Source organism: Pelmatolapia mariae, linkage group LG23 (genome assembly GCF_036321145.2).
Source record: "Pelmatolapia mariae isolate MD_Pm_ZW linkage group LG23, Pm_UMD_F_2, whole genome shotgun sequence".
NCBI lineage: Eukaryota > Metazoa > Chordata > Actinopteri > Cichliformes > Cichlidae > Pelmatolapia > Pelmatolapia mariae.
Genome location: NC_086246.1, coordinates 11,800,469 through 11,811,884, shown reverse-complemented (window position 1 = coordinate 11,811,884; position 11,416 = coordinate 11,800,469). Strand labels below are relative to the sequence as shown.

General features: G+C 38.6%; 1 protein-coding gene across 2 annotated transcripts in view; it reads left to right on the top strand.

The window, feature by feature from the left end:
* Positions 1 to 5,269: 5,269 nt before the first annotated feature.
* Positions 5,270 to 11,416, top strand: part of LOC134620132 (rho GTPase-activating protein 20-like) — a 28,433-nt gene continuing 22,286 nt past the window's right edge. For both annotated transcript variants that reach the window (XM_063466100.1, XM_063466099.1), the window contains exons 1-2: positions 5,270 to 5,610; positions 9,474 to 9,559. In XM_063466100.1, the coding sequence (XP_063322170.1) occupies positions 5,539 to 5,610; positions 9,474 to 9,559 (158 nt within the window). In that variant the 5' untranslated portion in view covers positions 5,270 to 5,538. The remainder of the gene's footprint in view (positions 5,611 to 9,473; positions 9,560 to 11,416) is intronic.

Below are 11,416 nucleotides of genomic sequence, written 5' to 3'. Positions count from 1 at the left end.
CATTTTTGCAACTAATTAATTACGATGGGCAGGAGTTTAGCAATCTGCAAAAAAAAAAAGCTCCTACAAATTCAATAGTACTGAGAATAATATTTGTCAGTGTAAAATTGTGAAGACGTTGAATATTTCATCATCTACAGTGTCACTGAAAAATTCAGAGAAATCTCGGTGCACAGCGGAAGGCCAAAGCTAATGTGGAATGTCTATGATCTGCAGGTCCTCGAGCAGCGCTGCATTAAAAACGAGTATGATGTTGTCATTGAATATACAGTATGGGCTCAGGAACACTTCTAGAAGTCACTGTCAGTGAGGAGAGTTTGCTGTATCGTCCATAAATGCAAATCAAGCAAAGAAGCCATATTTGAACACAGTCCAGAAATTCTGCTGACCTTCTTTGGGCCAAAACTCATTTAAAACAGACTACGGCATGTGCTCATATGAATCAAAATTTGGAATTTTGTTATGGAATACATGGTTGCTGCATCTTCTGGACAGGAGAAATACAACGTGGCTTGTCATAAGCACCAAGTTCAAAAGCCATCATCTCTGCTGGAAGTCGCATATACCACATCTGGAAAGGCGCCATCAGTGCTGAAACTTATATACAGGTTTTACAGCAACAAATGCTTATGATGGTTTTGTTTTTTAGAGGTTTTGATTATGTTAGTAAGACAATGCCAAACCAGATCCTGCACCTATTACTACAGAATGGATTTGTCGTAGTAGAAACCTGCAGGCAACTGAAAACATTTAGTGCATCGTGAAATGAAGAACAGAACAAAGAACCAGGACAGCTGGAAGCCTATGTCAGGTAGGAACGGGACAACAGTCTCTTCCCAGACGTCCAGCAACTGGTCTCGATTCCCACACATTTGCAGTCTGTTAAAAGTAGAGGGGATGCTACACAGTGGTAACTATAACTCTATCCCAACTTTACTGAGATGTGTTGCTGCCACCAAATTCAAAATACATTTTCACCCCTCAGCTGTTAAAAGGCTGATGGGAGGTGTTGTCATCACCCCACTGGACAGCATGGACACCTCAGTTTGTGAATGCGATAACTCAAGAATGATGCGACGTAGGAGCTTCATTGGTAGCTCAATTGATACCATAGGTGCATCTGCTAGAAATCTCGGATGAGTTCGAATGTCAGTCACCTCGGCCTGGAGTTCAGAAGTTATGTTTTCTGAAAACCTCGTGAATGCTATTATTTGAGAACAAAACTTGTTCTCAAATTGACACCATATATGTGTGTACTAGGATGATGAGTGGTAGGACTGGTGGTTTATGGTCTATTGTGGATTTAAAAATAGGTTTATGATATTTGCAAGTCATTGCAGTCTGGTTTTATTCACATTTTACACAGTGCCCCAACTTTTTCAAAATGATGTTTGTAGTGGATCAACATGAAAGTTCAAATGTGGTAAAAAACAATGATGAGATGATTTTGAATGTGGAGCTGCCAGGTAGGAGGAAAAGAGTTTGGTGTGTCAGAGGATCCCAGGGACAGGAAATATCTTTAACTGTCACACAAGCACGAGTCCTGGCATGTAATAATAGCTTGTTTGTTACTTCAACATGTATTACACAATGCCTATTCAGAACTTATTAGTTATCACATTTGACAAATGGTTCCTAAAATGATACAGTTTATTACTGATCGTCATTTTTCAGTTTACCAAAAGGCTTTTTTCCCCAGTCTTGCTCAGGTCTGGCAAACTTGCAGTAAAATGTGAGTACATCTTTGACACAGTCAGAGCTGGTTGATGCTTTAAGGGTGGAAAAAGTGTGTTTGTAGCAGAAAGGTTGGGAACCGCCAAGGAGGGGCATGTTGCTTTTCTTCGCCATGCCCAAGGCTGTTCATTATCAACATGAAGGAAGGTAATCATTGAAGTGATCCAGTTTTAACGGGGCTGATCGTGGCCAATTTGGGGAATGAATACTCCTAGTCTCTGTTCGTCTTCTTCTGTGGCCTAGTTCTTCTTTAGCCCAGTTTGTGGCCCACTTCTGGTTCTAGAAGGACAACCAATTTTTGGGCTAATAGTAATTTTTCCTTTTGACTACGTGCCAAGTTGAATTAACTCCCTGCTCTGTTTCCAGCAAGCACTCTGAGATTAAAACAACTTTAGCCAAAATAACCTTTATTATGGTCTTATACACTGCATTATGAATGCAAGATTACATGTTTATGTGGAGTTCAATTGAAGGCAAATAATAAGCTTTAAGCCCTGAATATACTACGTTACAACCTTGTGGCCTAGATTACAGTCGGTACTATTCGTGACTGTTTCACTGTTACACGCAGGAATCTAAAAATGTCTTCAGCCGAATGGAGAGCCTGAAGGTGAGTGTCACACTCGCACTGTTCTGATAACTCATATGTCTGCTGGATTTAAATAACATCTGTTAATGTGGCAAAAGTTCATTTTATTTGAAACTGGAGTTACTTTCAAATACTTTGCGATACACTGCTTTCCAAAGCCTTAACAATTACTGTCAAACATGCAGCACGAATGTTCTGAAGCGGCCCCCGTTGTTCTTGCATGCAAATTTCTTAACATACTTAAATGACCCTGAAGCAATGGTTCCTGACCTGCAGGAAATGGTCCAAAAACAATACGGAGAGGTCGCCAAAGGATTAAAGGGATAAAGAGGGAAAGAAAAACACCTGTTGAGCAGAATTAAGTGTATTGTTTCGTACTCTTATCCAAGTTTGCTTTTGTTTCTTGTGAAATTCTACTTGTCGTTGTATTTTCCACTCTGTACCAAGCCCAACACGTATCCACAATCTGATGAACACTTCTTTCAGTTTAAGTGGGATTTAAAATAAATGAAAATGAAGTGTTGTATGCTATATTTCCTACTATGAAAGACTCGATAACAGGAACATAAATAGACTAATCTGGGGTTTTAAAATAAATTTCTACCTGCTGGCCTGTCACCGCTCTCACAGGCAAATTCAATTTCATGTTTTTCTACTTAAATTGTAATATGACATTACTTAAATTCTCATTTTCCCCCAGTGTGGACAAAATAAAAAAAAAAAAAACACAAAAATTTTAAATAAAAAACAATAGCGTTATTGACTCAGTGTTAACCTCTAATTTTCAATTTTGATTGGAAGTTAGGATAAAGATATATTTTTAAGAATGTTATTTTAGCCACCTTTCTTATGTTTGTTAAAGGAGACATTACAAAATTGCCTCTTATCCAGCTGAGAGCAGAGCTATTACTGTAAGAAATGGAAGCAAATAAGTTGATCTAAAGTCCTAAACACTTTTTAGTTGACTTTCCCCCCTTAAATCTTCTATCTATAGATGTACATTGATATTCAAAAACAATAAAAACTGTTAAATTATGATTCATGTGGAAAAAGACTGCCGTTTTCACATGTATGGAAAAGACTGTAGTCTTGTGAAAAACTTAGTACACCCTTGATTAATTCATCATCAAGTGTGTGCACCTCGAAACACACAGAGGTTTTAGCAGTTTGTCGGTCTGCAGCATTCAGATGCCTCTTAACACAAAAGCAAGGATGAAAAACATCAGAAATGATGAACTGTTGCTGCCCATTAATCTGGGAAGGTTTATGAGGCCATATCCAAACTTTCCGCAGTAAGATTATTCATAAGTGGAAAACATTTAACACACTTGGCAATCTTTCCATGAGTGGATTTCCTGGGTGCTGAGTTTGGTCAGAACAGGCAATACCCACAAATTAAAAAAAAAAAAAAACTTTATGGGCTTCATTTGGCATGTTAAAGTTCAATTTTCACAATACAACCAGGAAAAGACTGAACACTTCTGGCTTGTTTGGAAGGGTTGCCAGGAGAAAGCCTCTTCTTTCTAAAAATAACATGACAGCAAAGTTGCATCTGAACAAACTTTAACAATTCTGCAACAATGTCTTTTTGACCGACTGCACTAAAGTGGTAATGATGCACAGCGCCATGTTTGGTGGGGACCAAACGCAGCATATCAGCAAAAATGGCATACCAACCAAGCGAGGCGGGGGTGAGGATTTGGGGTTGTTTTGCAGCCACAGGTCTTGGGAACCTCGTGGTCACTGAGTCAACCATGAACTCCTCTGTAAACCAGAGTATAGAGTCAAATATGAAACTGGGCCATGAAATAGAAGAACTCTATAACACAATGGCTGAAAAATAAAAGAATCAAGGTGTTGAAATAATGCAAAGTTCTGACCTCAACCCTATTGAAATTCTGTGGCAAGACCTTAAGAGAGTTATGTATAAACAAATGTCCACAAACCTCAATGAACTGAAGCAATGTTGTACAAAACAGTGGACCAAAATTAGCTAACTAGCTATAGTCATGTGACCTTTGATGTGACCCCATAATGAAGTGAGAGACTGATAAAGCCATACTGAAAATTATTACTTCAAGTTATTAAAGTGTTCTTTCTTTTCCAGATGACTGACAAAAAGTGGGATTAATGGTCAACATGGAAAAGCTCCCAAATGTGCCTGAGTATCCTCCTGTTTTCATTTTTTTTTTATATCAGTTTAGTTGTCAGGACATTGCAACAAAAGAAATTTATTGGCCAGCAAATATATTATATTCTGTTTTCTTACTTATTGTAAACTGAACTTTTAATTTTCCAGAATACCTTACTGAAAAAATAAAAACACTGATGATATTCAGGCTCATATTCATAACAAATGAGGTGATGACTGATAACCAATGTAAAAACAACTAGCATTATAAAAATGGCATCTCAAGATTGGGATATGCGTAAAAGTTTAACATTTTGGCCTTACAAAGGTGTCACTGAATGGGTTTTGGATGTTTGTGTTTTTTAAAAGGTGCACGTTAGGTCTTCAGACTGTTACACTCTGATTTAACTTCAGATTAGATAATGAGGTAATTGTGTCACTTGATTTAACAAGAGACCAATCTAACACATAAACTCATTTATAGAGATCTCATTCAGCACACAGTAACGAGCTGACAGTAGTTAAAATAACGGGACTTTTTTCTAATGTTGTTTGTTTGAGTAATGAAACTTCATTGGCCCACTTGCTGAATTCCTGTAGAATTCTCGAAACAAGCTGATCCCCTAAGCAAACAGCTTATCTTACCTTTAGCATTGTTTGTTTTAGGGTAAATCTGATTGTTCGCTGAGTGAATGGAACAGTTTGGTTAAAAATAGGTGGACCTATTTTTTGCAGCGTTACGGCGCCGCCTCCGTTCTATGCGTAAAGACGCCTTAAGAAGTGGCACAGCAACTGATAATCTAGACAGGAGGCGCGTGAGCACGGCTATTCGTTGATGGCAAAGAGAGAGACGAAACCTGAGCTTGTTTTCCTCCCGACGTTTTTTCCTTCTTTGTTTCTTTTTTTTAATATTAAATTTCCTTCGTGTAGTTTTTCCTTCACGCGATCTAATCGCAAACAAGTTTTTAGCTTGTGGTGAAATGGTTCGTATCTTCCGGAGTCGGAGTTTATTAATGGGATTTCTTTCACCCCTGCATCACCTGAGGACAGCTGGACAGTGAGCCGGAGGGCGTCTGGAGGCTGGATGGACAACATGTCTCCACAGCAGCAACAGGACAGCCTCAGCCGAGGCGGCGCGCAGCAGGAACACAAACGGGTACGTTTGCGCGTAAGAGTCTACGTTTTCACCCACCTTAGCAGACAGTTCTGCTCTTTTGAAAGTAAAGACAGGCTTCCTTCTAATTAATTTCTGTCTAATTACGTCGTGTGGAGAGGGACAACCTGCTCACTTTATGAATGAGTGTGTCGGCTGGGAGGTTGGATCAGAGTAACAGGTGTTCAAACAGCCGAAGCAGCTTTTGGGAAATTTTGACAGTGATAGTTTTGCAGTTCTACAGGAGGTCAACTTATAAGATTAAAAAATAAATCAAGGTTGTAAACTAATGAGTGTCTTCAAGCTCCAGTAAAACACTGATCTAAACAAAGTGTGTCATCAGACTGTTTTAATAACCTACTGGTTATTAACGTTGGTAGCCTGTGATGTCATTATTACATCATCTCAAGATATTCTGCCCCTTTTCTGATTTTAATTTTCTTTTTATCTCATGGGTCATAAGAAGAGTAAATTAACTTTTTAAGTTAGTTTAATGAATTCATTTTACTTATTAAGTAATCAAAGCTCTTTAATGCATAACTTCTTAATGCAGACATTAATACATGAACTTATAGAATGAATAGATTTATAGACTTAAATTTTAGTCATGGCCTTGTTGACAAAATAAACACTTAAAATGTCATATTTGTTCAGATAATTGTGGCATTTAAACGGTGCATATGAGTTAAAGAGGTGTTCAAATGTGGTGTCTTGTATACACTTCACATTTACTCTTTCTGCTGGCTAACTACTCCATACATTTGTTCAAACGCTAATCAGATTTAAAGGGGTTTCTTGTTATCGATTATCATCAATTCCCCAGGCTGTTTAGTCAAAGCATGCGTTTCAGTTTTACTGGTAGTAACTATTCTCTGTGTAGCGAAACCATTTCTATGATAAATGCAGTGTCTTCTGTATTGGAAACAGTAGCTGTCAGTCCACAGCTAATCTATTCTGATCATCAGGTAGTCATTCAAGTTTATTTCGGAGTAAAAAGCATCAATTGTTTGTTTGCTTCAGTTTTTAAAGATAGAAACTGTGAAGAATTGTAGCTTTATATGGTGCAGACTGAATTTGACTGTTTTGTAGTGTTTGTTATGCCAGTGTCGCAAATCAATTGTTTTTGTGTTTGTTTGTATTTCATGATGGTCTAAAACTATCCCGCTGACAATTAGAAGTGTCACTACCTTGTGACTCTTTGTGGTGGTAATTATCCGATAAATGAGTGGAGGTTTACTTGCAGAAAAGGCAGATGGCGAGAGAATTCATATCACAGATTAACACATTTTTAAAAGTTAATAATGATGATATTATACACACACCAAATATAGTGTTCTGCTTTTTTCAGAGCTATTTCCTTAGGCACACATCAAACATCACTTCATTTATTTAAAGCTTTTTTAATCCTTTACTGAAGTGAGGAGGAGACAGAAGCAAATATCAGACTGTTGTGTTCAATGAACCATGATTTTGTGAGAGCATTACTGCCACCACTAAAAATAATCTATCAATTAATTAGATCAGTAATGAAAATAGCTGTTAATTATTATAGGTATACATATTGTTCCATTCATTGAAAGTAAATTTTCCCAGTGATTCTTCTCTGCAGTTGCTGTAAAAAGTCGTGATACAAATTCTTCCTTCACTGCACAGCCAGCGCTCTGTCCTTGGTTTAGTGATAACTGTTACACATCAGCTTCAGCTTGATGAATGTGCTGAGTCAAAAATGCAGAAACACAGTGTCAGTATATGTAAAACGGTTTGTGTAAATACTATAAACCCTGGTGGAAATGGCAGAAAGCTGCATGAGCAATTGTCCTGTTACATTAGTGAGTTCATCATCACTACAGTTATTTTTTTAAACTGTTTTTATAATCGCCTTTCCTCTTTAGGCTACTTCTTGTTTTCATACAGTCAATAATATTAGACAAATTGGGGGGTTTTATAGTCGCTGTTTCCCACTGTAAACCCACTTCTCCACGGAAGCTAACATTAGTGTATTTTTAGGACTGAAAGGTAACATTGTAATATTGTAACTGGAGTGCAAGGAATGTTTCAGCAGCCTGTGACCTAGCTAAATCAATGTTATTACATTGTGAAAAATGTGTGGACGTGCATGGTGGATGTAGGATGAAGACGGACTGAGGTTTTCCCACATTTAGAATTCTAAGGTTAGTGTTTGGACAGCGTGACATCACGAATTAACACAAAATTATACAGGCCTTCATGGTCCCCAGAGGATGAATCCTGTCAAGCTTCGCAAGGGATTGCTACAACCCTGCCAGGAAAGGTCACATGACCAAGCTGGCACTATAGCTAGTAAGCTAATCTGCCAGCAGGTTGCCTTTGATTGTCAGGGAAACAAACCATTATAAATTAACTGCTAAACTAATAATTACACTTTCTTCAAACATCCAGAAACACATTAATGCACCACAACAGAAGAACTTGCCACTGCTACTGATAGATGTCTTATTATTGGAAATAAGCCAATGGCTCAAAAAGCCAATATCATTGACGTTAGGCTAATTTAGCGGTGTTATCCCCAAAAGTTATTGCAGTTAACACAGTTGCACCATTCTTTAAAAATTTTCACAGTCACCAAAATGCAACCTGAGTGCACTTTTAGCTAAAGATGCTGCTCACAGTCGTTCCTGAGACACATTTATATGTGAAACTGTTTATATGAAACATGATAAATACCACTAATGACAAGCTAATTATGGTCAGTGTAACCACTGTAACCTCTTTTAGCCTGCTGACATTAGCAGTAGACTTATGAAATGACAGAATGATGGAACTGCTAGCACGATTAAGAGCTTGTTATCTTTAAAATGTGTTTTCACACTTTTCACACATCTATGACTTACATGTAATAACTACACAAAACAAAAGACTACCTTAACCCACTTAACCTGTCCAAAAACCACTGACCACCACCTCAATGTATTAGCTGATTGTGTTAGTCAGTGTGGTATTCTGACATCCAGTGAAAGAACTGTAGTTATGTAATGTTTGTTTGCAGCCCTGCTTCATGCTAACAAATCCTTCTACAATTAGATTCAATGAAACTTTAATTATCCTTATGTGGGAAACCTGGGTAATCAGATCCTGTAAAGAAAAACAGGATATCAACATGGTCCCAAGCAAGTGAAAGTAGGAAGGTAGCTCTTTTCCACACACTGGATTTTTACTAACATGTGAGAAAGGTCAGAACTGTCATGGCAAAAACAAACAGAGGCTGCTGAGTACTGACATTAGTACGGCCTGTGAAATGCTCTGGCATTCCTTTGTGTTTTAAGCTCAGTTCTGCTGTCCCTGTCCTTTTGGAGGCCATAGTCAGCCCTGGTGCTGTGATGAATGTGTTGAACATTAGGACACTTGCATAACAAATGAGGAGAGTGTAAACATCACATAAGCATCGAGTCCAACTCTCAGTAAGCACTCACTAAGCAGTGTGGTCAAATATTGTGTGAGTTGCAGTACTAAACCAAAACTTTAAATGACATTATTTAGGTAGATTATCGAGGCTGACAAGCATGTCTTTTTTTTGTGGCAGACAACGTCGCAATTGTTCTTAAGATACTTTTTCCACCATTGCTATTTTTTTTTACCATTCTCATTTCTTGTGAGGTCTTATTCTCTTACCAGCCAATCAGAAACACCAAAGCTCCATATACCATACACAATCGTAATTTTGATTGCAAAATAGTTTCTTTGATGGATGCCATATGGTATGAATGTCACAGTAAAAATGTGAAAAAATGTTGCGTATCGAGCTTTGTAGCTTTGCATTAATAATGCAATTTTTATATTAGCATGTTTTCCACCCCTTCATCAGCCATCTTTCTCTTTTGCTTTTTTAGCGCACAAAGTCTCAGAGTTACCGGCGTCAGTCCGCCCCATCTCTGGTCATCACCAAGGCTCTAACCAGGTCCAAGACTCTCTCCAGGTACTGTAAAAGCCACGGTCAGGCTGACTCTGGTATCTATGTTTCATTTACTTTTCACTATAAAGCTAGTTACTGTAGCCAACAAATAATCTTAATTATGCGGCACCTGTATGTCACAGGGTTTGTGATTTAAAGCAACAACCATCTGCATTGATAGTTAACAGGTTTAATTGTAAATTAAATATAAGAAGTCTAAAATTATAATAATGCAATTTAGTTGTTAGCCTTGTTTTTTAAACCTTTGTAGACACCTTTTGACAAAGAACAGTAAAGACACTGGCCATCGGAAACACTTGAGGTTGAAAGTCTTTGAGCAGAGATAGATTTAGTGTCTCCAAAGTAGGGTGAGTGAGTCACATACAACCCTCTCAGAAACCCTCTTGTAGCCCAGGCCACTGACGAAACCCTGAAGCCACACTCTCACACACGTGCACACACACACACGCCCTGAGTGAGGTGTTGGATCTGTTAGGATAGATAATCCTCCTGTTGCCATACTTATCAGAGGATCAGGTGTCTATTAATAGCCTCTGTCTTTGAACATATGCACTGGGAAAGTGAAGAAGAAAACCTTGTTAAAAAGCTCCCGCAGAGGGAGGGGCTCGGCAGTGAATAACCACCCACCCACTCCTCAGACTGTAGACTTTGTTTATTCCTTAGTTTTGAGCGGTTTGTATTATATGTCATGTAAAGTCAAATCTGAATCACACTGATGTGACTCACTTTTCAAATGCCTTCAGTTTAAAGTAGTCTCAAGTTCAACAGTGGTGACCATTAAAACCTAATAGTAGCTGGTTCACACCTTCTTAGCATGTTTCCCAGTTTCACTGTGATTTTGTCTAAATCCAACAAATTCACCACTTGTGGACGGTTTACATACACTCATCAAAGGTATAAATTTCATGGTAATTTTGGGCTTTTAATGCTTTCTTTGAACTGTTCTTTGTCCAGAATTATTTTGGTTTTTTCTCTAATCCACAAATATACTGCACAAAAAAATAAAAGAACACATCAGATGTCTGTGTGTGGGGGGGGGGAAATCATGCTGGACATGTGGACATGGGTAATGTGTTAGGAACGAAAGGATGGCAGATCGTTTGATGGAAATTCAAAGAAAACTCTGATAATCAAAATGAAAAAAGAAGTGGCAGGCTGATTTGTTTTTGCCAGAATTTCATTGCAGCAACTCAAAATGATTTAGTTTGTGTGTCTCATGTGCTTTTGTGCACGCCTGACATCTGAGTTAATGAGACGACAGATGTTCCTGGGGGATCTCCTCCCAGGTCGGGACCAGGACATCACTGAACTCCTGGACAGTCTGAGGTGCAATCTAGCAGCTCCAGGTGGACCAAAACATCATGTCCGAGAGGTGTTCTATTGGATTTAACCCAAGCACGGCGGCCAGTCAATGGTATCAATTCCTTCATCCTGCAGGAACTCCCTGCATACTCTTATTATATGAGGCCAGGCATTGTCATACACTAGGAGGAACCCACCATCACTGGCCCAAGGATTTCATTCTAATACCTAATGGTAGTGAGGGTGTCGTTACCCAGCCTGCAGAGGTCCATGCATCCCTCCATGGATACACCTCTCCAGACCATCACTGACCACCACCAAACTGGCAGCATATCATTCTCCACAGCTTCTCCAGGACCTTTCAAATCTGTCACATGTGCTTTGAGTGAAACTGATTAATGGGTCTAACTGTGCAACCTCTGTAGGGTCCAGGTATTACTTCATGGTAGCAGTAGTGACACTGAATCTAGCTAAATGCAGAACTGGTTTAAAAAAAAAAAAAAACAGTCACATAAGATGAGGAGGGGAAAAAAGGTCAGTGGTCTCCAGCCATAAAAC